This window comes from Bos grunniens, chromosome 11 (genome assembly GCF_055505025.1).
Source record: "Bos grunniens cultivar Pamir isolate PY7600 chromosome 11, Bosgru_T2T1.0, whole genome shotgun sequence".
In the NCBI taxonomy this organism is placed as follows: Eukaryota; Metazoa; Chordata; class Mammalia; order Artiodactyla; family Bovidae; genus Bos; species Bos grunniens.
In genome coordinates, this window is record NC_141175.1 from 35,244,295 (window position 1) to 35,270,068 (window position 25,774).

The 25,774-nt window shown below is 48.7% G+C and overlaps 2 protein-coding genes and 1 long non-coding RNA gene across 16 annotated transcripts in view; 1 reads left to right on the top strand and 2 right to left on the bottom strand.

Annotated features, from left to right (window-relative positions):
- KHK (ketohexokinase) lies at window positions 1-17,038 on the top strand. 13 transcript variants are annotated; one of them, XR_015136565.1, is made up of 9 exons: window positions 1-625; window positions 3,976-4,092; window positions 8,005-8,139; window positions 8,340-8,474; window positions 10,311-10,383; window positions 11,153-11,367; window positions 12,412-12,500; window positions 12,644-12,801; window positions 12,888-13,167. XR_015136565.1 is itself a non-coding variant. In XM_086325991.1 (9 exons), exons 1-9 carry the CDS (start codon window positions 534-536, stop codon window positions 14,420-14,422), a joined length of 969 nt encoding a protein of 322 aa, XP_086182117.1. In that variant the 5' UTR covers window positions 1-533; the 3' UTR covers window positions 14,423-17,038. The 13 variants fall into 13 exon arrangements, 12 of the variants coding, with proteins under 12 accessions (XP_086182117.1, XP_086182115.1, XP_086182114.1 ...); XM_086325991.1 differs by lacking the exon at window positions 12,888-13,167 and adding an exon at window positions 14,400-17,038 and having other exon boundaries at window positions 11,221-11,367; XM_086325989.1 differs by having other exon boundaries at window positions 1-1,675; window positions 11,221-11,367.
- On the bottom strand, window positions 1,009-9,902 carry LOC147362881 (uncharacterized). Its single transcript, XR_015136567.1, has 2 exons — window positions 9,765-9,902; window positions 1,009-1,714 (listed from the first exon to the last, which is right to left on the bottom strand). It is a non-coding gene; the product is annotated as an uncharacterized LOC147362881 (long non-coding RNA).
- The window catches only part of CGREF1 (cell growth regulator with EF-hand domain 1), a 16,457-nt gene continuing 4,894 nt past the window's right edge, over window positions 14,212-25,774 (bottom strand). For both annotated transcript variants that reach the window (XM_086325972.1, XM_086325973.1), the window contains exons 2-6: window positions 17,346-17,436; window positions 16,241-16,306; window positions 16,093-16,163; window positions 15,829-15,953; window positions 14,212-15,335 (exon numbers count right to left, since the gene is read on the bottom strand). In XM_086325972.1, the coding sequence (XP_086182098.1) occupies window positions 14,889-15,335; window positions 15,829-15,953; window positions 16,093-16,163; window positions 16,241-16,306; window positions 17,346-17,425 (789 nt within the window). In that variant the 5' untranslated portion in view covers window positions 17,426-17,436 and the 3' untranslated portion in view covers window positions 14,212-14,888. The remainder of the gene's footprint in view (window positions 15,336-15,828; window positions 15,954-16,092; window positions 16,164-16,240; window positions 16,307-17,345; window positions 17,437-25,774) is intronic.

Consider the following 25,774-nt stretch of genomic DNA (forward strand, 5'->3'; position numbering starts at 1 on the left):
GGGACAGCGCGAGCCGCGGCTGGGGATGCTTGCGGGTCAGGCCGCAGCTGCGAGGCCCGACTCAACCCCGCGGGCTTGGAGTCCGGAGAGAGATTGGCTGGTGCGGGAGCGGGCGGCTCACGGGATGCTTTTCTGCTGTACTTTCTCTTGGCGTTCAGGAGGTTGCCTAGCTACGCTTTAGAGAGCTTTGCATCAGCTCCGAGTCCATCTGACAAGTGAGGAAACTGAGGGCAAGAAGTGGAAGACGTAGCCATCTCCTGGGCCACGCAGACTGCCAAGGAGAGGCCGGGTACCGAGACCTTGGGGTCTGCGCTCCCAGGTCCTCTGGAGTGGGTGGTCGTGGGGAGCAAGGGCCCGGCTCCGTCCCCTGCACCCCACGGCACCCCTCGCCGCCGCCGGAGGCTCCCTGGAGGAGGAGTTCCGAACGCGGAGGAGGAGCCAGACTCTGGGAGCCGGGACACCATTCACCCGGATAGGAGGCAGAACCAGGGAGGAACCCCGTCAGCCAGGCAGAAAGCTCCGGGAGCAGCTTCATGGAAGAGAAACAGATTCTGTGCGTGGGGCTAGTGGTGCTGGACATCATCAATGTGATGGACAAATACCCAGAGGAGGACACGGACAGCAGGTAGGGGCGCCCGGGCCCCTTGGTAACCCCAGGGGCCGCTGCAGCCCCGCGTTGTGCCATGCGGCCAAGACTGCAGGGATGCAAAGCCGGGGCCCCGCAGCGAGGTTGTGAAAGTCGCCTTGGGAGCCCGTGTCTCATGCCCTCTGCCCGGGACCTGGGGAAAGAATTGAGGCCTTTAGTATTAAGTTCCAGGCTTTGGATAGCATTGTGTTCTCCACTTCCCATTTCCAACCCTGGGACCTGTCAGACATCATTATCCCCATTTTACCAAGTAGACTAAGCAAGTAGAGACCCTGAGAGACACAGTGACTTAACTGAAGGGCACACAGCTAGGAAGGTGCAAAAGCAGTGCCTTCCTTTTTAACAAGACCTGTGCACGTGCCTATCACCAGCATTTACTTCTAATTTATTTACCACTTATAGATCTCATCTGTTTCTTTTAAAGTGTTTTTGAGGTAGCTTACAATAAGAAGTACGTGCAGTTAGACTGTTCAAAAACATTGAAAACCATGGTCTTTGAGCTTCATCGTATCTCAGGGCTTGCTGGCGCTGCAGGCAAATTTGGAGATGCTATGAGTTATGGTCCAGCTGGTTCATAAGCCATACAGACTTTTTCCTTGTGCTGAATTCCAAAAGGAGCTTACCAGAAGTCCTTTTTACAGTACTCAGTGAACAACATAATGGAAAACATCCTTCATGGTTGTCTGGTGGAAGTTGAAGAGTCATTTGTTGGTTTCTGTATTTACTCTTGATAAGAACTGCACCATTACACGTCATCCCAAGACACTCCAGTGCAGTGGAATCTGTGACTTTCTCTTGGGGTAGTCTAGTGCTTAGAATACAGAGAAGAATTGCTTCTTGGCTCTCAGTTGTCAGAGCCAAGAACTGGATAAAAGGCGAGTTCAAGACTGAGCTTGGGAAGATGCTGCAGTGCCAGTAACCATGAGGCTCACTGAGGGAGAGCGCCGGGAGTTCTTCAGGCCTTGGATCCATACAGCACTATCACAGGCATTATTACATGCTTTCCTCACAGCAGCCCATGGGAAACATGTAAGGATCGGTCCTGTTCTGTCTTTATAGATGAGGAAGCTAAGGATTTGGAGAAATGAGACAGTTTTTGTAAGGGGCCACATAGCTAATGAGTGGCAGGACAGTAGTAAAACCCACGTGTCCTAATTCTAGGTCTCCAGCCCTCTACCCTCTCAGGTGCTCCCTGTTCCTTTGTTGCTGCCCATCTCATGGAGGTGACCCTTTGCTTTGGGCTGTTTGTTTGCCAGACGTTAGAGCCTCCAGCAAAGGGTGAAGGCACAGTGGGGGCTGGGCACAAGGGTGTGCTGCTATATGTACCTCACCCACCTGCCAAGGTCAAGTCGGCCCCAGGACTTGGTTCACAGTGAGGGATAGGCTTACTCTCAGGAGAACAGTGAATTCTAGGGCTACAGGTTCTCCATGAACTGTGGGGGACCTCAGGGGAACCTAGAGTGCCTGCTTCACTAGAGCTGAGTCCCAGTCCCTTCGAGCTTGCTTGTCAGGAGGCTGGGACCAGAACCTACTAGTCCCCCTGATGGGGGCCGGTTCCGAAGATGGGCACTAAGCAAGGTGCCTCTCTGAAGAGACCCTTCCCATGTCCTCCACGCCCCCTGCCCTTCAGGGGGTGCCTCCCCATCCCCCAGACCCATGGTTCTGCTCCTTTGTGGAGCAGTCTGCTTGTCTTCAGGGCCTCTCTCCCATGCGCCCATCCCACCCAGCCCAGCTCCTGGACTCTGTTGTGCCTCCCAGATGGGCAGACCTGAGTGGGAACCCAGGCCTTCCTAGCGTCTCAGCCCCTCCTGTCCCAGGCTCTCTCCCTGGGCAGTGGAGAACTCTCAGGAGGTGCTACCTGGAACTCGGCCAGGGCCCTGAGGAATGGCCTGGCCTCTCAGAGTCCAAGCATAAAGGCCCTTCCAGAAAGCATCTTCACGCTCAGCAGAGCGTTTCTGCACAGAAAGTTGGGCGTCCGTGTGACTTTGAAGGGTTTCCACAGAGTAAAGCTATAGCCCCTTTCTCTGAAACCTTCTCAGGCTGGGACCCAGTCAAAAATACAAAGCATTTGGAGTGGTTTGGGATCAGGAGACCTGCATTCTGGTATCAGCATTGTCCTTAACTGTTGGTGTGATTCTGAGCAAGTTCAGTCCCTCCAGGCTTCTCCTCTCTTCGCAGCATGAAAATTTCTCTAAAGCTCATAGCTTGAGAAATGTTGGATCCTTTACAGATTAGTATCCTTTTCTCATGGGATCATGGCCCCCTTTTCCAAAGGCTAAAGGGAACTTCAGTGTTAAGTTTTGTGTACAAATATACCTTAGTCTAAAAATTCTCCTTCATTTATTTCTCTTAATCAGTGGTTCTTTGGTGCTTGTCCCCCTTATGGTAAGCTACCGAGTTATTATTGTTATCCTTTTTGAAACTGGAAGAATAGAAACAACAGCCTGCACTGTTTACCTCACAGTATTATTGGAACACAAATGAAAAATTGTTCCAGTGATTTGACTGTATATGTGTGTTATCATTTTTGTTGATGATGACAGCCCCATCAGGTGTATCCTGACTTCGTTTCCTTTTGCTAGATTTTCAGTAAAGATGGAGAAAAACAAAGGAAAATAAAAGGCAACTATGTGCTGGCATGGATGTGTTAACTAACCTTATTGTAGTAATCATTTCACAGTATATACATACATCAAATCATCCCTCTCTTCACCTTAAATGTACAGAATGTTATATATTAATAACATCACAATAAAGCTGAAAAAAAGAAAAACAAAGATGGAGAAACACTTGTCTTCACTCAACAGTCTGTTTAACTTTTGACAAGTAAAAGTTACCATGCAACGCCCCCACCCCACCTTCTTAAATGATCACAGTGTCCAGGTTTGCTTCTTGTCTTAATCATTTTAGTCTAAATTGTTACTGAAATGGCCTCTCCTAAGATAGGAGCAGCAGTAGATTTGCCACCTTTGGGAAGAGGCAGCTCTCAAGGAGGAGGCTTGATGGGAGGAGGGGGAAGGTGGGGAACTGGGTCACTGTTACAGAGGAGGAGGTAACCTAGAGTCAGTGGAACCCTCAAACTGTGGTGACACCGAGGGAGTGCTTTCCTGATGTCATAAGAATATTGGGAGACAGATATTAATCACTGTGAGCTTGAATTTAGCCTGGGCTGGGGAACAGATCTCGTCCTCACCTGAGCCTCTTCCCTTCGCTGAGCCTAAGGCTGGCCCGGATGCTTTCTGAGGGGGACCTCCTGGCTTTTTCATTCTGGGGGCCCTACCCAGGGCTCAGTCTGCTGGAGCTGCAGGGACCCTCCTTGTGTTTTGCAGGTGCTTGTCCCAGAGATGGCAACGCGGAGGCAATGCATCCAACTCCTGCACTGTCCTCTCCCTGCTTGGAGCCCCCTGCGCCTTCATGGGCTCGCTGGCCCGGGGCCACGTTGCTGAGTGAGTGGTGGGAGCAGGGAAGGGCGGCCCTCAGGGTGGGGGCAGAAGGAAGCCTTGGCTAGTTTTGGACAGCCTTGGGCAGTCTCTGAGAAATGGTTTGTGACCTCTAGAAATGGGTGGTGGTGCGGGGGGCGGTGGGGAGTGGAGGACCAGCATCCCAGACTTTCCCTGGTGTGGCTTATCTGCTGCTCAGTCATTAATGTTGCTCTTGTCAAGGTTTCATTTTCACAGCCTGTTTCCTTGGCCACTCCCTGGAGCCTGCTTCAGCTTCCCACCTTCTCCTTCCTTGCTTCCAACAGACTCTCTGCGGTGGATATGACTTTGCCCTTCTCACGTCCCTTGTCCTGCCTGTGCTTGTGGCAGAAGGCGGTTAGGGATGTGCTGTACCCACCCTCCCTCCAGGATGTCCTGCATCCGTGGTCCCAGGGTCCAGGCCCACGGTTTCTTTCTTAACTGAGGGGGCAGGGCCAGTGTTTGTGTCCCTGATGTTCACTGAAGCAGCGAGAGCTCCCTGCCCAAGGACACCCTGATGCCACGTGCTAAAAATGGGCCCAGACCCATGCTTCCATTGGCCAGAAGGCTGCCACCCATAGTGGCCCATGCACTTGCTCTGTGTTGGCTGCTGTAGGGACCCAAGAGCTCTTTGACCCCTGGCACTGCCAACTCAGCAAGCGCTTATCAGGAGGTGAGGCCCACACTTTGCCCACTGTGGGCACAGGGGCAGGCTGCCAGGTTGTTGGCCTGGAAAGCACAGCCCTTTGAACGCTGTTAGAGCCCAGCCCCAAGTTGCAGCCAGGTTCCCTTCCCTAGGAACCGGCATGGAGCAAATAATGGGGCTAGAGCCTGCCCTCTGGGGTGGGACAGAGGGACCCAGAGCCAACAGCTGCTCACTTGCCAACCCTCTTCAGCAGCTGCCTTTCCTCCCAGCTAGAGCGAGACCAGCCCTACTTTGAGTAGCAGTCATGCTGATAAGTGTGCCATTCCAAATTCTCCCCACATGCTCAGCAAACACTGTGTGAGCACCTCCCGTGTCCCTGGCACTGTGGGGACTAAAAGGTATGTGGCAAACCAAATCCTATATTCCATCCATGCAGTAGAAAAGTGTCAGTCACTCAGTCACGTTCAATTCTGCAATCCCACAGATGGTAGTCCCCCAGGCTCCTCTGTCCATGGGATTCTCCAGGCAAGAATACTGGAGTGAGTTGCCATGCCCTTCTCCAGGGGATCTTCCCCACCCAGGGATCAAACCTGGGTCTCCTGCATGGCAGGCAGATTCTTTACCATCTAAGCCACCTGGGAAAGCTACTGTTTAAAGGATCCTTAAGGTGTAAGACAAAGAATGATGCCCTGATGTGGTACCTTTATACCAATCTGTATTTTCCAGCTTGGGTGTTGCTGAAAGTGGGGTCCAGTCATAGTGAGAAAGGCCAGGATGGTGGCTGCACCACTGGGTGTAGTTGCCAGCTCCTGGTGACAGGACTCTGCATTTCCAAAGAGCTGGGAGGGGCGGGGTGGTCTCCTTGTTTTGCTGGTGCAGTCTTCCTGAGGGACTGCCCCCACACCTCGTTCTGATCAGAGGGGATTCTGAGCAGGAGTTCTGGACCCATACTGAGGGACCTCAGGCACTGGGTGGGCTCACCATCGTGGAAGGTGAGGGCAGTGAGTGGGCCCCCCGGCCCCCACCAAGGCAGCACCACCTCCTGGCTGGGCATCATGAAGGCAGGTGTGGAATGAGAGGAATCACATGAGGACAGGAAGGACTTCCAAGAGAGGAGTACCGGGGGATGGGCAGGCAGAGGGAACCAGGGGACAAAGTTCAGTTCAGTTGCTCAGTCGTGTCTGACTCTTTGTGACCCACGGACTGAAGCATGCCAGGCCTCCCTCTCCATCACCAACCCCCGGAGCCTACTCGAGCTCATGTCCATTGTGTTGGTGATGCCATCCAACCATCTCATCCTCTGTCGTCCCCTTCTCCTCCCACCTTCAATCTTTCCCAGCATCAGGGTCTTTTCAAATGAGTTGGTTCTTCACATTATGTGGCCAAAGTATTGGAGTTTTAGCTTCAGCATCAGTCCTTCCAGTGAATATTCATGACTGATTTCCTTTAGGATGGACTGGTTGGATCTCCTTGAAGTCCAAGGGACTCGAAAGAGTCTTCTCCCACACCACAGTTCAGAAGCATCCATTCTTTGGCACTCAGCTTTCTTTATAGTCCAACTCTCACATCCATACGTGACTACTGGAAAAATCATAGCTTTGACTAGACAGTCCTTTGTTGATAAAGTAATGTCTCTGCTTTTTAATATGCTGTCTAGGTTGGTCATAGGAGAAGGCAATGGCACCCCACTGAGTACTCTTGCCTGGAAAATCCCATGGATGGAGGAGCCTGGTGGGCTACAGTCCATGGGGTCGCTAAGAGTCGGACACGGCTGAGCGACTTCACTTTCACTTTTCACTTTCATGCATTGGAGAAGGAAATGGCAACCCACTCCAGTGTTCTTGCCTGGAGACTCCCAGGGACGGGGGAGCCTGGTGGGCTGCCGTCTATGGAGTCGCACAGAGTTGGACACAACTGAAGCGACTTAGCAGCAGTAGCAGCAGGAGGTTGGTCATAGTTTTTCTTCCAAGGAGCAAGTGTCTCTTCATTTCATGGCTGCAGTCACCATCTGCAGTGATTTTGGTGCCCCCAAAAATAAAGTCTCTCACTGTTTCCATTGTTTCTTGTCTATTTGCCATAAAGTGATGGGACTGGACGCTGTGATCTTTGTTTTCTGAATGTTGAGTTTTAAGCCAACTTTTTCACTCTCCTCCTCTTTCACTTTCATCAAGAGTTCTTCACTTTCTGCCGTAAGTGTGGTGTCATCTGTGTATCTGAGGTTACTGATATTCCTTCTGGCAATCTTGATTCCAGCTTGTGTTTCTTCCAGTCCAGCGTTTCTCATGATGTACTCTGCATAGAAGTTAAATAAGCAGGGTGACAATATACAGCCTTGACATACTCCTTTTCTTGTTTGGAACCAGTCTGTTGTTCCATGTCCAGTTCTAACTGTTGCTTCCTGACCTGCATACAGATTTCTCAAGAGGCAGGTCAGGTGGTCTGGTATTCCCATCTCTTTCAGAATTTTCCACAGTTTATTTTGATCCACACAGTCAAAGGCTTTGGCATAGTCAATAAAGCAGAAATAGATGTTTTTCTGGAACTCTCTTGCTTTTTCCATGATCCAGCGGATGTTGGCAATTCTGGTTCCTCTGCCTTTTCTAAATTCAGCTTAAACATCTGGAATTTCACGGTTCACATACTGTTGAAGCCTGGCTTGGAGAATTTTGAGCATTACTTTGCTACCGTGTGAGATGAGTGCAATCATGTGGTAGTTTGAGCATTCTTTGGCATTGCCTTTCTTTGGGATTGGAATGAAAACTGACCTTTTCCAGTCCTGTGGCCACTGCTGAGTTTTCCAGATTTCCTGGCATATTGAGTGCAGCACTTTCACAGCATCATCTTTTAGGATTTGAAATAGCTTAATTGGAATTCTGGGGGACAAAGTATCACCTTGTAATTATTAATACTGCCTTGTCTTGCACGGTGCAGGCCACAGTGCCCTCACCTGCTTGGTTCAAACAGGGTACATATCCTCAGTCCCAAAATCCACCCCATCTAGCGAAATCTTTCCTGCTTGAATCAGACTGAAGGCCAGGGTCAGTCAGGATCTAAAAGAATGTCCGTGAGGGTTTTCCTCCCTGAGCTCTGGCCATGCTCTCCCACCTCTCCTACCCCCCTAAGCCTGTGACGAACCCCAGTCCCTTCCTAGCCTCTCCACTTGCACCCCAGGGCCCCTGGTGGCCCCACCACCTACCCTCTAATCCCCAACCCCCCGCCGAACTGCGCCTCCCCGGGTTACTCCGCCCTGGCAGTTTTGTCCTGGACGACCTTCGCCGCTATTCTGTGGACCTCCGCTACATGGTCTTTCAGACCACGGGCTCCGTCCCCATCTCCACAGTCATCATCAGCGAGGCCAGCGGTAGCCGCACCATCCTACATGCCTACAGGTTTGTACACCTGTCTGCACCCTGCCAGCTGCTGCCGCCACCATCACTCAGCCCCCAGAGCAGGACCCTCCTCTCCAAGGCCTGTGTGCTCCCTAGTGGAAGCGCCGCTCCCCACTGGAAGGTCTGGAAGGCCCGGGCCACTTGGAGTCTCTAATCTGTGTCTCCTTGCCCTTCCCTTGGCTCGGGCTCCCCCCACCAAGCTTCCTGGTGGCTGACTTCAGGCAGCGGGGCGTGGACGTGTCTCAGGTGGCCTGGCAGAGCAGAGGGGAGACCCCGTGCTCTTGTTGCATCATCAACAACTCCAATGGCTCCCGTACCATTGTACTCTACGACACGTAAGGCCCCCTGGCCTGGCCCGCCATAGCCCACCAATCAGCCTCCTCACCTGCCACGCAGGCATCCCAGTTGCCTGCCCTTCGTGGCCTCCCTCTTTGTACCAAAAATTGTCCCTATGCCATACTGTTCAGTGATTTTTGAATTGTTTTCAATTAGGGGACAAGTGAGGTGGGAAGGGGTGAGCTTTGCTCTGCCTGGTGACTTAGCTTTGGTCAACACCAAGGAGAGGCAGGCAGACCTATACAAAACGTAATTTATGATGTGATTCCTCCATAATTAGCCAATCAGAAGCCTGGGTGTGGGGGTGGGTAAGTCGTTCTGAGGGCAGGGGGATGGGAGATGTGATTCAAACCATCTTGATCCCTGAAGGGGGCACACTGGAGTTTCCAGGGTTGCCAGCCTGCAGCATGGCACCAGGAGCTGGGGTTTGGGTATTCAAAAAAGATGAGCCACTCCCAAGGGTCCAGCATAATAAGGCTAGACCAAATGCCACATACCATCCACAGCCATTGCTGAAAGAGGGAAGAGGGACATTGGGTCAGCAGATAAGGGCCATCTGATGATTTGCTTACCTGGTGGCGCGGGGCGGGGGGGGAGGTCATTTTAGGGTCACAGGCTGCCAGGGAGAGACTTATCTCTCCCAGATTCCCTCCTGAAGAATCTCAGAGGTTTAGTTTCCTGAGAACCTAGTGTGTGTGTGTGTGCCAGGTACTCTGTTAGGGCTGAGATGGCCCAAGCCCAACTGCCCTGGGGTTCCGGCTGACCCTATTGCCCAGCATAACCACTGGGCCTGGGGGAGGGGCAGTCATTCTAGGACAAGATTTGTAACCAGTGGCCCTGGGCTCTTTGTGTCCCAACGAATGAGTGGGTAGGCATACATCCTAGAGGCAATCTTCATATTGGGCAATGCTTAGTCATCTGCCCATTGAGCAACACTCTGTAGCAACTTTGATCAGGGACACAATATGGCTGTTCACAGGAAGGGATGGAGAGAAGCTCCAAGGAGAACTGTCTATTGCCTACTGGCCTCGGTCCAGGCATAACCACACACGTTATCTCTAGCTGCAGCAGGCCTGTTAGGCTAGGGGTCAGCCCCGTTTACCAATGGGGAAGCACCTCAGAAGGGACACAGTTAGGCAGCTAGTTAAATCGAGGGAGGATTCAGTGCAGAACAGGGAGGGGAGGCCACTGGCTGTGTGTAGGTCTCTGGCTAAGGAAGATCAAGGCAGACCCTTCCCAGGTTTCCACACGTAAGTCAGCCAAAAATCAATTTATCCTCAATCACCAACCTTGATCTCAGGATCATAACATGGAGCTGCCAAACTCAGGACAGTAGTGCTGACACTGCTGGGGCAGCCAGAAGTGAGTAGAACCAGACCCGAGCTCTGGGAAGAATGGCGGTGGCCTTTGTAGTTTCCCGGGACACTGCATGCTGGGAGCTGTGTGGGCTGCTGGCAAGAGGAATTCTGGGAATTGTAGTCCCTGGTGCTCTTAGAGCATTTTGGGAGATGTGGTCTCCAAAGCATGTGGGATTGGCCGCTTACTTAACACATGCAGTGGATGAATTTGCCTTTAGATAATATCACAGCCTCAAACACAGGAAGGGGCACCCTAGGAAACTGCCTCCAATTCCCTGTCTGGATGGAGCTCAGTGGAGTAAGGAGTGGTCTCAAGTTTAGCCTGGAACAGGGTAGGGCTGAGCCTCGGAAGCATGTGCTGTAGATCCAGCTTCCTGCCATGCTGCAGGCAGTGCCAGGCATAGGGGCCCTAGCAACAAGTTAGAGATCCTGGCTCTGGCTGACTTCACCTTGTGCCTTCTCTGTTCTGTGACTCAGGAACCTGCCAGATGTGTCCGCTAAAGACTTTGAGAAGGTTGAGCTGACCCGGTTCAAGTGGATCCACATTGAGGCAAGCCCTGCCCTACCTGGGTTTTGAGGGCCTCGACCTTCCAGCCCCTCCGCATGTTCTGCCTCCTTAGTTTTCGAACCATGGAGTTCCTTAGAGATAAATGAGCCCAGCACCACCCAACCCATCCCCTCTCTGTCCTCATTTATGTTTTCAGGTGGGCAACTGAGGCCCAGAAAGATTCAGTGATGTACTCAAGATCACACAGCAGGATATAGGCACCAGAAGCAGGAGGCTGGCTCTAGGCAAAGTCCGGTGCTTTCTGTGTTACAGGCTGCCCCACCTCCTCTCCCACAGCAGGAGCCAGGCTGTGGGAGACCTGATCTGTTAACTCTGGGGAAGGCAGGAATGAGAGGCCCCAACCCAGCTCCCAAATAAAGGAAACTAGAGTCTTCATTCCAAGAGAACTCTTAGAATCTAGATGGAAGGAGATCTTGAGAAGTCCTGAGTTCTAGTCCTAGCTTTGTCATTTAATTTATTGTAGTCCTTAGGAAAGTCTCTCTCTTTTTTTGGTCACACTGTGTAGCATATGGGACCTTAGTTCCCTGACTAGGGATTGAACCCATGCCCCTTGCATTGGGGGTGCTAAGTCTTAACCACTAGACTGCCAGGGAAGTCCCAGGAAAGTCTCTTTTATTCTTTAGTCTTCTCATCTGTGAAATGGGAGGGCTGGTTGATAAGGTCTCCAAGGTCCATAACAGCATTGGAATTCTGAGACTTAGGATGAGTTCCCGCTCAGCAGCCCTGGCTCCTCTCCCCCCACCACCCATAGTTCCAGCGGGAAGGGAAGAATGAGCCCGGCTGGTCCTGAGCTTCCTGCCCTGCCCTGCTCTGCTCCAGGGCCGGAACGCATCAGAGCAGGTGAAGATGCTACAGCGGATAGAACAGCACAATGCCAGGCAGCCTCCAGAAAGCAAGATCCAGGTGTCTGTGGAGGTGGAGAAGCCACGTGAGGAGCTGTACCAGCTGTTTGGTTATGGAGATGTGGTAAGTGTCCCCTGCAGCACCCACCCCCTACCTCACACACTCCCCCCAGCTCCCAGCCACATCCAGCTTAATCTGGTTCTTAAATGGAGTCTGAGTATTCCCTTGTCCTGCCTTTCACACATGGTGATGTTGGCAGGTGGGGGCAAAGCAAAGAGACAGAGGTCTGTGCTTTGGGCTCTTGCACAGACCTCCAGAGTAGCCAAGAAGTAGAATTTCTCCACCCCAGGGGGCTCATGGGTATGTCCAGAGGGATTGGACAAGGCCAGGACAGCCAGCCACAGGGCCAGCCTCTCCTCAATGGGCCTCCTGTCTTTTCCTCTTGTCAAATGACAGGATGGCACCATTCTCCAAGGTGCCCTCCAACTATGGGGTGGGAGCCACTAGGGGGTGAGGGAGGGTGGGAAGGGGACTTGCCCATATAAGCTTGGAACATAAATGGAATCTGGGTGATAATCCTAGCACCATTGTGAAGCAGGTTGGGCTCTTGGCTGCACATTAAAAAAATGTGGATGCCTGAACCCCACCTTCATTTTTTTTTTTTTCAATTTGGTTGATAGAGGTGGAGCCTGAAGTATTTTTTAATAAAACTCCTTGGTGATTCTAATGCATAGCTGGTGTTAAGAAAGCTCTAGAACCCCCCAGCCCTTTGTTTTAAAGATGAAGAAATCAGACTTAGAGGGCATAGTTGTATGAGGAAAGCCAAACAAAACCAAAACCCTCCTGAGAGCCGTGATTTAACCCGCTTATGGTAGACTGCACCCCAAGATGGCGCTCAAGACCCACCCTGGGTTTTCAATTGTGAGGAGATTCGTTGATCTTAGAACAAATAGGCTGGGACTTTGTGTCACAGCTTACATGGCTGCTTTCCAGCATGTCTTGAGCGAGTGAGAAAACCTTTCGTGAGGTACGGCAGGGTACTACCTGAGGGCTTAGGCGGCCATGTTGGAGGAACAGCGTTATAATATCAATGCCAGGCGGCTGGTGGTATGGGACAGCTGGGGCTAGAGCTCAGATAACCATCAGCCTCTCTTCCACTGCCCACAGGTGTTTGTCAGCAAAGATGTGGCCAAGCACTTCGGGTTCCGGTCAGCAAAGGAGGCCCTGAGGGGCCTGTATAGCCGCGTGAGGAAGGGGTGAGCGAGCTCGCAGAAGCCAGGCTGTGCCCCGGTGCGGGTGTGAGCAGTGAGGGAGCCTGGCATCCAGGGTCTGCCCTGGGAGGGGGACAAGGCTGGGGCCAGGGCTGGGCTAACAGCTCGCTGAGAGGAGGGTGTCGCAGGGCCACGCTGGTCTGTGCCTGGGCGGAGGAGGGCGCCGACGCGCTGGGGCCTGATGGACGGCTGCTCCACTCCGATGCTTTCCCACCGCCCCGCGTAGTGGACACTCTGGGGGCCGGAGACACCTTCAACGCGGCGGTCATCTTCAGCCTGTCCCAGGGTGAGTACCCCAGCAGGAGGCACAGGGCTGGGGCCTGCCCCTGCCCCGAAGACCCGGCTGACCTGGCCACTTGTCCCTCTCTCCAGGGAAGAGCATGCAGGAGGCACTGAGGTTCGGCTGCCAGGTGGCCGGCAAGAAGTGCGGTCTGCAGGGTTTTGATGGCATTGTATGAGTGCCCTGTGGCAGCGGGCACCAGCTCACACCCCGCCCCAGGCTGGCATCACTGGCTCCTGTTGCCTTCTCTGCGGCCAGCCTGGCATCGGGCTACCCTTCTCCCTGGGCTGATCCGGGTTGCGGGAGGGCTCCACCTGTGACCTGGCATCTCACTTGGCAGAGTCGCAGAGCAAATAAATCTTCCCAGAGCCAGCTTCTTCCTGGCAGTCTGTGGGTTTTCAATGACTGAGCTGCTCTGGCTGGGGATTCCAGAGGTTTTGATCCAACAATCCTTTGCCCTCTTTTTCTCTATTTCCCCAAATTCACCTCTTGTCCAAGCCCAGAGGAGGGCCTGCGGAGACCAGAGCAGCAGGAAGCGACCCAGGCTTGCCATGAGCTGTGCCCTTGCTGGAGGCCCAGGTCTTCCTGGTGCAGAGCAGCCACCAGTGTGGGTGTCAGTGCCCAGGAGGCAGGGATAGAGGGCCTGACTTGGAGCCTTCCTAGTGGGAGGGGAGACTTAACCCCTTCCACCCCAGGGAGCCTTCCCAATAACCACAAGCTATGAGACAAGCTCCTCTGGGTGCTGGTGCTGTCACAAGACTCCAGTGGCCACAAGCATGTCCACGTGGCTGAGGCAACCTGACAGGCCAGCAGGCAGGGAGCCTACTCTGTGGTCTGGTGGAGCCTCTACAATCCAAAAATATCTCCCCAGTAACTTCCCCCAAGCCCCACCCTGGAAGTTGCCTTGGAGTCAAGAAGGTGCCTCGGCCACAAATGTGACCCAGGATACAGTGGTGCCTTCCCTGGGAGAGACCCAGACTGAAGGCATGTGGGAATTAGCAAATGTCCATGTGGGAGTTGGGGCAGCAGGGTGAGGCCATAGAATGTGATCAAAGGTATGGGTTTTAGGGTCAGACAGACCTGAATTCAAATCGGCCACTAATTAGCTATGTCACCTTAGGTACGGGTTTCCCTGATAGCTCAGTTGGTAAAGAATCTGCCTGCAATGCAGGAGACCCTGGTTCGATTCCTGGGTTGGGAAGATCCCCTGGAAAAGGAATAGGCTACCCACTCCAGTATTCTTGGGCTTCCCTTGTGGCTCAGCTGGTAAAGAATCCGCCCGCAATGCAGGAGACCTGGGTTCAGTCCCTGGGTTGGGAAGATCCCCTGGAGAAGGGAAAGGCTACCCACTCCAGTATTCTGGCCTGGAGAATTCCATGAACTGTATGGGGTTGCAAAGAGCAGGACACGACTGAGTGACTTTCACTTTCACCTTGGGTATGTTACTGAATTCCATCTTCCCCAATTTCTTTATCATCAAATAGAGATCATTGCACCTGGTCATACAATTATGGTGAGGATGAAATCACAATCTATAAAATGCCCAGCATGATGCCTGGTGTGCACTAGGCACTCTAAGTGGCAGTTATTATTAATATTTTCAGGTGTGGGGAGCGATACAGGGTGATGGAGCAGACCTGCCCTGAATACAGGAGGGTGCATCAGCGGTTGGGCCCTGGGGAGAGGCTGAGCTCCCTTCCCCGGTTGTCTGCAGCTGGCTGTGGCCTAGTGCTGAACTCTTCTGTGTCTCATCTAGGAACACTGGGTAAACTGAATTCCTGCCCTCCCAAGAGGCCTGTCCGGTCCCTGACCCCTGCAGTCTGAGGCCAGGGCACGCTGGGCCAGAGGATCAATGGCCCAGGGGGATGGGTTCATTCAGTTCTTTATTGGTCATCTGGGCCCTAAAGCTGCCCTTCAACTTAGGGTCTCCCTGAACTGCACAGACTGAACTGAACTGCACAGAAAGACCTACCACCTACTGGGGCCAAGGAGGGGGCACAGAGGTGGTCGTCATCCTAATATACACACCCTACCCTTAGAGCTTATGTTCCAACACTGAGACTTCTAGTGGTGCAAACCTGTACCCTCAAGGTTTACATCTCACTATTCTCCAGCTGAATAGCATGAACCTCAAGCTCATTTGGGGAGTTCTTAGACCCCAGTGTTTCTCCTAGAAGTTCTTCTGCTCTCTCTCCAGCGTCCCCAGTCTCTACCTGTCCCCCAACCTCCCCTCCAGGGCCTGGGGCTTCTCTTACAGCATCAGCCTGTCCCCCAGCCTCCTGTACAGGCTCCAAGAACTCCCTTCTGGCCTCTGCCTGTCCTCCAGCTGCTTCTCCAGGACTCAGAGCGTCATGTTCTTCTTGTCTCGATGGGCTTTTAGCCAACAGAGGCTGCATCTCAACATCTTGTGGCTCCGGAGGCTCTCTGGGCTCTGTGTGCCTCGGAGCCTCTCCAGGGAAATTGACAAGCTCTGCAGGGGTCATAAGCCCATCCCCATTCAGGTCCTGAGTCTCCAGCACCTTGTCCACTACCAGGATCACCTGTGGAAGAGTCTGTAGTGACGGGATGCTCCCAGGAACCCTGACCCTCCCCCTACACCCTACATCCCTGCCATGTGGGCTCTAAGCCCTCCTTTTACAGGGGATTCACTAAAAAAAAAGTCATGATGACAAAAACAAAAGCAGACTTCCCTGGTGGTCTTCCCTGGTGGTCAGTGGTTAAGAATCCCCCTGCCAATGAAGGGGACATGGGTTCAAGCCCTGGTCCAGGAAGATTCCACGTGCCTGGGGGTAACTAAGCCCACACACCACAACTACTGAAGCCTGTGCACCCTAGGCAGTGCTCTGCGACAAGAGAAGCCACCACAATGAGAAACCCAAAGACCACAACTGGAGAGTAGCTCCTACTTGCCACAACTAGAGAAAGCTCGCCTGCAGCAATGAAGACCCAGTGAAGCCAAAAATAAATTAAAAAAAAACAAACCCAAACCCCCAAGGAGCTGGGTCTTCTTCATGGAGAAGAAGAAGGGCTTACCGGGTTGGTGGTGGGAGAGTCAGAAGCTCCAGGGGCCAGAGCGGCTGTCAACATGGACAGCAGCTCCAGGCCATCCAGCTGTCCACTCTGGTCGTAGTCGTGGAGAGCAAAGAGGTAGAGGAGAACTAAGGAAGAGAAACTGGATCAGAAGAGGCATCAGGGGACAGCTGGATCAGGCAGGAGTCACGGGATCGCCTGATGTCAGTCCCAGCTCTGGTTGCCCTGAGCCTCCCGTCCACTGGTCCCATCGGCCCAGCCCCTTACCCTGCTCTCGGCTCATGTGCTCTGGCTCCTCTTCCATCCTCTCTAGTCCCTTTAGGTAGCTCTGTAGAAGTCTGGCAAAAAAATGGAAAATCAGCCCACTAGACACCAGTCTGCAGCCCCAGGCCTGGCTTCACCCCAGCCTACTCACCGAAGTTGCTCCTGGCCTGGCTCAAAGGGGTTGGGCAGAGGCAGATGCTGTGCTTCAGGGTCTAACCTGGAGAGGGAGGGAAGGACTGGCCTTGCAAAAAGCCTCCCCGAGGGCCCAGCCTCATAGCCTTCTACTCCCAAGCTCCTGATAGAGATCACCTCCCAGGCCCAAAAGGAGCTGCTTCTCCAGGTCCCCAAAAGCCTTGTGGGGAACCTCAGGAGCATGACCTTACTCCCCAGATTCTACCTTTGCAGATTCCTAGCTTAGATGTTAAGTGAAAATCCCAATAAAATATCTGGTTAGGTGGTGGCTGGAGGAGGCCACACCCAGTAGACACAAGGTGGAGCCCCAGGAAACCAACACAGTGGGTGGCAGGACGATGTGGATTGTGGCAACTCTTCTCCTGTGATGTTGGTTGCTAAGGGACAGGTCTCTAGCTGAGCCCTGGTACTGCCCAGTTTTATATAGACCCAATGTGCTCTATAACATAAAATGGACCCTTTTCACCCACCACGTTGAGGTGTAGACATTGGTTTTAGAGTTTCAATCTGCTCAAGGGTTTTTATAACGCTCAAGATTTTCTCATAGTTCTGGACAGGGATCCCTGTTTGCTCAAGTCACTCCAGACGTGTGATGTCAGAGAACTGTCAGGAGCTGTTACAGCAACTTTTGTCACTGCTGCCAGCCCTCGCTGCTACTCGTGTATCCATCCCCTGACCACAGCCCGCATACCCCCTGCATAGTATTAATACACAAAACCTCGAAGAAGATACTCAAATAAAACACATGATATGCTAAGGATCTCTATTTCTTTGGAGCTTCCACTGTAAGAAGCTCCTGATAAAAGCAGCCCCTTCTGAAGCGCATAACCTCACACCTCATTGGAAATGAGCTCCCACTTCCAAGTGAGTCTAGAAAACAGGTGTCGATGCCCACTTTGGAGAGGACACTCTGACAAGCACAATGCAGTGGTTGAGGTGGTGGGGATGACACAGAAATCAAGGAGTGTATGCCCACTCTCCCAGCTCCCAGAGGGGCCCACACCACACCCTCCTGAGACTCCCCCTGCTCTGGGCCCATGGCCCTGCCCTCTGAATGCCATTACCTCATGGTGCCATCTTTGGGAGCAGCCTGACTCAGGGGCAGGAGCAGCAGCAGTAACGTTCTCATCTTCACAGGTAACATCCTTCCTGTAACTGGAAGTAGGAACAGGAGTAGGGAAGCAGAGGGAAGGGGTCTGCCACAGAGTGGGGATCGATGGATTAGACAGCAACACCTCCCTCTGCCTCTGCCTGCCATCCAAGGGACAGGACTCCTGCACAGGGAGGAGCCACACAGGACATCAGCGATCCCCAATACATCTTATTTCAGATCCAGCATGTAAAGGGCATACTGCAGACCTGTGCTGGGTGAAGCTGAGCTGCAGACAGGAGCCTCTCCCTGCACCCCACTCCTGTTCCCCCCAGAGAAGTGCATGCCCAAGTCACTCCAGACATGTGATGTCAGAGAGCTGTCAGGAGCTGTTACAGCAACTTTTGTCACAGCTACTAGCCCTCACTGCCGCTCCTATAATCATCCCCCACTCCATCCTGCATACCCCTGCAGAGTATTAATGCACAAAACCTCGAGGAAGATACCCAAATAAAACAAACGATATGCTAATAATCTCTATTTCACAGGTAACATTAATGTGTGGCAGGAGGAGTGCTCAGAGAAGTGAAGTTTAAGCATGTCTGATTTAGTTCAGTCCAATTATTTGACAGGTGGAAACTAGTTCAGAGAGGTTAAGAAAAAGGCCGAACTAGACATGCCAAGAGTGGGACTTCCCTGGTCGTCCCGTGGCTAAGACTCTACGCTCCCAATGCAGGGGGCCTAGGTTCAATCCCTGGTGGGGAACTAGATCCCACCAGGCCACAACTAAGAGTTTGCATCCTGAAACTAAAAGATCCCACATGCCGCAATGAAGACCTGGTGTAGCCAGTTAAATAAATATCTTTTAAAAAGAAGTGCAGAGAGTCACAAAAAGCCTTAAATAGGAAGGGAAACAAATTGTTGGTTTGCATTTATTAAAAACTCACTGAAGAACAAATCAAAAGAAACTCAGACTCTTTGAAATAGGTCAACGCTCAGGTAGGGTTTGAAAACACAACAAATCAGGGTCAATATAACAGTGGTCCCAAGAACTGCTATTTACTAAACGCAATTGGGGAAACCAGATCTCAGTATAAAGGAAAAAAACAAAAATGTTCTTTTAGGCCTACATTGTGTAGGTCCATTGGCAGCACAATCAATTGATTAAATAAAAACAGTCAAATAGAGGATCAACCAAAGCACACAGCAAGAAGCTTTCTCATTAGTTCCAGGATCGTGTACATATCATGTGAGTTTCTGAGGAAGCAGAAGCCCTCCAGAGCTGAGGCCTGAAACCTCAAACTCCTTTCTAGGAAGATAAATCAACAGGTCCTTGATCATCTACAGCAGACAATTAGGAACCCTCTGAAATAGTGCCCTATACTCTGACTGGCATTGAATTTTCCTGGAGAAAGGAGCATAGCTTTCAGCCAATTCTCAAGGAGTTCCATGACCCTGACAAGGTTCAGAACCACTGTAAAGGAAGATATCATCTTCCTAAGAGATCTTCCTAAAGCTGGTGAGCATCTGGCCAACAGGTAGATGCTTGTGTAGCTATTACACAAATAGAGCTGTCTTGAGCATGGAAGACCACAAGTAAGTGAAGCTACAGAGAGTCATAGACACTGTCCCCATTTTTCTATGCATAAGTTGGCCCGAAAAGATACAGTAAATCTACATGGTTTGTTGGTGTGGTCAAGTAGATGCACAGCTGCCTTAAGGCTGTTCATGGGGACTCCCCTCGTGATCCAGTAAAGAATCCATCTTCCAATGCAGAGGACGTGGTTTTAATCCCTGGTCCAGGAACTAAGATCCCACATGCTGCGGGGCAACTAAGCTCACATGCCTCAACTACTGAGACCAAGCACAACAGAAGTTCCTTTGTGCTGCAGCCAAGACCCAATGTAACCAAAAATAAGTAAATATATAGATTTAAAAAAAAATAAGAATGTTCATGAACTTTGGCTGGCAACGTAGATCCTTGGGCTTTAGTTGTTGTAGCCAGGAGAGAAGATAGGTCTTGGACCCATCCAAGGGAGACAGAACTGAGCTCTCTATACTGCTTGGGGACCTTTAGCGGTCCCGCCACAGGGAACACACCTCAATGAAAGGATGGACTAGAAAAATATCCAGGCTTCCATGTCTGGGAGTATGAGAATAAACATTCCAATGAAAGTAACTACAAAGTTAGATAAAAGTAGAAAGTATATTTTTAAATGCATTTAGTTGGCAAGAAAGTAAGAAATACCCAGAGCATAAAGGCACAGTGGAAACAGTAATCCCTGGGGGAAAACTGTGCTTGAAGTCAACTTTTGCCTAGGGTATCTGCCAAACCAAGCCAACTGAACATGAATTATCAGCTGAATGCTTCATGCAATAGCAAAGACCAGAGATAAAGAATGCTTGGGCCCATTCAATGTGAAGAGACTAACAGGAGATTCCTTACATATCTTTGGGATTCAAATAGCTATCCTCTCAAAATGTAACTTATACAAAGAAAAGATTGATTCTCTTTTAAGTGCAATGAGTGAGTTAAATAAATTAGACACAGATGATGTAAGAATTAGTGAACTGGAGAATAGATCTAAATAAATGGTCCAGAGTACAGTTAATTGAGTCAAAGACATATAAAATATAAAACAAAGTAGCATGGAGGAGATAATAGAGAAAATTGGATTAAAAACAGAATTTGAAGAAATAGTAGCTGAGATTATTCTACTATGTTGCAAAACACTAACTCCAATCCAGGAAGCCCAACAAGCCCAGGCAGATGAAATAAACAGAAATACACATCTAGAATTGCTGTTCTGAAAAAACAGAAAACCAAGAAAAAGAGAAGATCTCAAAAGTACTCAAACTGAAAAGACAAATCACCTGAAAGGAAGAATAATTAGATGGCCAGCTGATTTCACAACAGCAACAGTGATGCCAGAACACAGTAGTATAATATTTCAATGTGTCAAAAGAGGTGGGGGAGATTGCCATTTTAGATTTTTATTCTCAGCAAAATTATCTTTTAAGAATGAGATTAAACAAAAAATGTTTGACAAATTTTAGATAACAGAATTTACCACCAACAATTCTCTATTAAAGGAAATTCTAAGAGGTATAACTCAGGAAGAAGGAAAATGATCCCAGAAGGAACATTTGGAATGCATGGGAAAAGGGTGAAAGAAGAAATCAGAATGGGACTTCTCTGGTGGTACAGTGGATAGGAATTTGACTACCAATGCAGGGGACACAGGTTCAATCCCTGGCCTGGGAAGATTCCACACTGAGCAGAGTAACTAAGCCTGTGAACCATAACTATTGAGCCAGCGTGCAGCAACTACTGCAGCTCATGCACCTGGAGCCTGTGTTCCACAGAGAAACCATCACATCAGGAAGCCAGTGCACTCCCATGAAGAGTAGCCCTAGCTTGCGCAACTAGAGAAAGCCTGCTCGCAAAAATAGACCCAGCGCAACCACACACACACACACACAAATCAGAATGTGGGGAAATCTAACAAAGATTGTTAAACAATTATAATTATATTACTATATGGGGCAAAAAAAGATGGTGGGAGCTACATTATTGGACAACATTAAGATATAAGGTGAGGACAGTTTTTTGGGAAGACAGTGGACATAATGATCAACTGTTAACTATGCATGTAAAATTTTTCTAATAACCGCTAAAAGATAGAAATGAAATGTTTGACCTCAAACAAGCAGAAAAAAAAGGAATGGAAATTTTTTAAAATCATTCCAAAGGAAGGCAGGAAAACAGAAAAAAGAGAAGCTAAAAATGAATTAAATGATTAAAAAGGAAGACAAGTAGAAAGCATAAAATAAGATAGTAAAATAGATCCAAGTGTATCAGTAATCATAATAAACATAAATTGTATAAACTCATCAGTTAAGAAATAGAGATTATCAAAATTACATAAAACAACATACAAATCACATGCAATTTTCAAGAGATTAAGAGATTAACACAGAAAAGTTGAAAGCAAAATGGTGGGAAAAGGATACATAAAGCAATACTAGAGAAAAGAAAACCAACATAGCTTTATCAATATTAGAATAAATGGACCTTAAGGTGAAAAGCATTATTATAGATAAAAGCATGTCATTATAAAATGCATGAAAATTTAATCCCCTAGGAAGGTATAATAATTCTGAACCTGTAGATACCTAATAACATAGCCTAAAAACATCTAAAATGATAAATGGCATAACACTACACACCTATTGTTATTTAGTTGCTAACTCATGCCCAACTCTTTGTGACCCCATGGACTGTAGCCTGCCAGGCTCCTCTGTCCATGGGATTTCCCAAGCAAGTATACTGGAGTGGGTTGCCATTTCCTCCTCCAGGGAATTTGTTCAAACCCATAGAATGTACAACACCAAGGATGAACCCTGTGGTTGACTGTGGACTTTGGATGATTATGCTGTGTCAGTTTAGGTTCTCAATTCATCATGTACCATTCTGGTGGGCGTAGTGATAATGGACAAGGCTGTGCGTATATAGGGAATTATATGGGAAACTTCTCAGTTTTGCTGCAAACTTAGAACTGCTCTAAAACAAAGTCTTTAGAAAAAAAGCTGGCATAAACTCAATCAGAAAAATCTAATCTGCTATTATGGGGGAGAATTTAACATATATCAAACAGTATCTGAAAGATTAAATAGACTACAAATTAGTAAAAACGTAGACAGATGATTGGATAAAACATTTACTAAACTTGAGCTAATGGACAAATAGAAAACCCAACTCCAGTCACTTAGCAAATGCATATTCTCAACACATGTGGATTATTTATAAAAACTGAAAAGCAGAAGGCCAAAGAATGTGACTCAACAAGTATTAAAGAATCAGTCTCATACTGTTATGAGATTAAAAGCAATTACATTAGGAATCAGTAACAAAAATGATGTAAAAAATCTCATTTAGGGAATTCTCTGGCAGTACAGTGGTTAGAACTCTGGGCTTTCACTGATGAGGGTCTGGGTCTCTGGTTGGGGAACTAAGATTCCACAAGCTGCATAGTACAGCCAAAAAAAAAAAAAAATTGTAAGTTATATAAAAACTGTAAAAGGCACATTTAAATATACATCAGAGAAAAATATCATAATGGAAATTTTTCAGTACTTAAAATTGAATAATACTGGAAACATTTACATCAAAGCAAGATACATAGCTAAAACAGAGGGGAAATGAATTGACTTAAAAACTTAAAAGGAAGGCTAAAAGCTAATGAGTTAAGTTTCCAACTCAAGAAGCTAGTAAAAGAGAATAAACCTAAAGAAATTAAAAGAAATGAAATAACAAAAGATAGAATAAATTTAAAATACAATAGAAAGGAGTATGCATCTATCTGTGTGTGCTCAGTCACTCCAGTCATGTTTGACTTTGCAACTCCATGGACTGGACTATACGTAGCCCACCAGGCTCTTCTGTTCATGGGATTTTTCAGGCAAGAGTACTGGAGTGGATTGCCATTTCCTTCTACAGAGGATCGTCCAAAGCTAAACAGCTGTGTTTCTTCAAAAGGAGTAATAAGTTAGAAAACGTCCAACAATTTTCATTAAGAACAAAGAGAAAAGGCACAAATAAACAACATTAGGAATTAAAAGCAGACATAACTGTAGAAATAGAAGACAGTTGTAAACTTAGCAGATATAGCCATTTTCCTAGAAAAACTTAACATCAAAACTGACATCAAAAGAAATAGCAAATTTTGCTTTTTTTTTCAAATTCTAAAAGTCTTACAACCCTTGAAGAAATTGAATTATGAGTATTAACCTATATTGTTTTAGGAGCTATAAACTATAAACTAAAGCTATAAACCTGAACTATTTCTAGAGTGTTGGGGGCCAGAGTGAGGCACTCGGCCCGTGGCAAAGGTCATGAGGAAGGAGGCTCGACATACGCAAAGGTGGGATCGAGCCTCTGGAGTCCCCCTGGAAATTCTCGAGCATCCACCCCCAAAACCAGAGCCTGCCTACTTTACTACTTTGTGCTCTCACCTACACCTCTGACTTTACGGGGGGCTGTCCCCCACCACCTCTTTCGGAGAAGGAGTTAACTTAGAGCTCCAGTTAATAAAAACTCCTGGGCGTGACAAGAGTGTTTTAACCTACAAACTCCTCTGAAGGTTCTCTAGCCTGCCTGACAGGCTTGTCCGGCCACATGTGATTGCTCACAGCCTCCCAACTGTGAGAGGCACGAGAGGCTTTAAACCTTCTAAAAACAGGTTCCTTAGAAAAGTTAGAAAACCATTAGTATACGTATAGTGGGCTGATTAGAAACTGTATTGGTGAAGGGTTTTTCATTTGTTGAGCCAATGTTTGTTGCTAAGTCTCCACATCCCCTGCCCTTACACACATTAATGAATATATAGAAGAAATAAGTATTAACCTTTGATATAAATCACGTTAGACCTTAGGCTAAGTAAACTCTTTCCTTAACTAAAACCTACTATACCCTCACCCTATAGGAATGTAACTTTATTTGGGTGGCGTCTGTTTTAAGAATAATCACCCCTGGAGAAATAAGTGTCATGGTTGACTGACTGCTGTCACAAGGAGAGGGTCATAAATTGTCAGCAGGCCCCCTGGCCAGAAGATGATGTAACACCCCTAAGACCTCTGTATACATTTGTATGAAGCACCTGACTTTGATAAAAGTCAGGACTGCTGACCCCACGTGACTTTTGCATAACATCTCAGTGTATAAAAGTAGACCATGGAAAATAAAGAATTGGGATCAGTTTCTCAAAATACTGGTCTCCCCATGTCGCTGTCTCTCTTACACTCTGGCTGAGTCTCCATCTGGAGTGCGGAACCCACCAAGCTTACTAAGTTTGTCTAGGCTTCTAAGATCTGACCGGGGAGGCCTCAGTGTCTCCTCTCCTTCGGGAGAACGGAAGGACGCCTGCGACCTACGTAAGTGGTGCAAGCTTCTTGTCTTGAAGTTTTATTGGTCTCCCGCGTAAACCAAGCTACTCAGCCTCTTTTCTCCACTGATTTTTCCTACTGAGCTATCCTCATTCTATTACTCTTTACATCTTTAATTAATATCTAATTGAAGCTATTGTATCCTGATCCTCGCTGACGCCGTCCCCGCTTCGAACTCCCTGGATCAGCCGGGGCTGGACCCCGGCAGTAGAGCAACCTGCCAATTAATTACCATAAAACTCTGATCTAACAGTGTCATCCTGAGGATTACATAAGGAAGAACACAAATAGAAAAGAAATTATAAAGATATTTATAGCTGTGCTATTAATAGCAGTCAAAGAACTGTAAACAACCTGAATGTGTAACATTTAGACAGGCTAAGCAAATCATACTATGTGACAGAGCCATTAAAAATGATAAATATTTCTAAATTTGTTTTAAAGGAAAAAAATGGACAGATTTGAGTATATTAAAAGTATGAACTTCTGTATTATGAAAGAGATCATGAATCAAGTTCAGAAGACAAGTGATGAAGGACTGGAGGGAACAGCGTTCAAAGCTATTAGGGTTTTCAGGATGTGCTGTTCTCCACCACTCCCAGCAGGAGCTTTGAGATAGAAATCTCCATGGAAACCCCATGGAGACTGAGTGAAAATCCAAGAACTGCAGCATTATGTGAGGGTGAGGATCAGAGAAAAGGCCCTGCCCACAGTGGGTTTCTGGTTAGGAAGCAATGGCTTAGCAAGGGTCTAGGTGAGTGGACAGGAGGGCTGCCTCACCCAATTCTTGGTACCCAGTGTGCTACGGGTTTGAAGATAGGAGGCTGAGGGCTCCAGGCTCTAGGGTAGAAATAGGGGCACAAAATGGTTGAATAGGCCAGCTGGCCAGAAGAGGCCAAAAGGAGAACGACAGTAGGCATAGACTCTGGTCTGGATGAGGCAGAGGACGCCATGGGAAGCAGCAGCCCAAGTCAAGACCTTTGGTGACAAGGACAAAGGAGGTGAGCCTTCGTAGGGAAGGCAAGTGTCAATATAAGTCTATAGAATAAGGGCTAGTTCTATTCAATTCTTATATTTAATGAGCACACTACTATATGGTAGGCACTAACTTGTAAGTAAGATGATAATATTAGGTAAAATTACTCATTCTTTTTTCTCCATAACACTACATATTTATGTAAATAGGAAAAGATACAAATGTTAAAACGACAATTTAAGAGAAAAACAGAAACACAGAATTGCTAAGGAATAGGGGATGTAGCCCAAAGTTTAACGGTATGGGCCCTAACCTCAGGCTGGCCTAAGTTCAAATGCAGACTCTGAAACTCACCAACTGTGTGACTTCTGTGTTTTGGAACCTTGATCTGTAACATGAGGATGATGAGAGCATCTCTCAGGGTGTGGTGAAGGTTCGATAAGACAAGATGTGTAAAACGCGGCACCTGGTGATATTATACA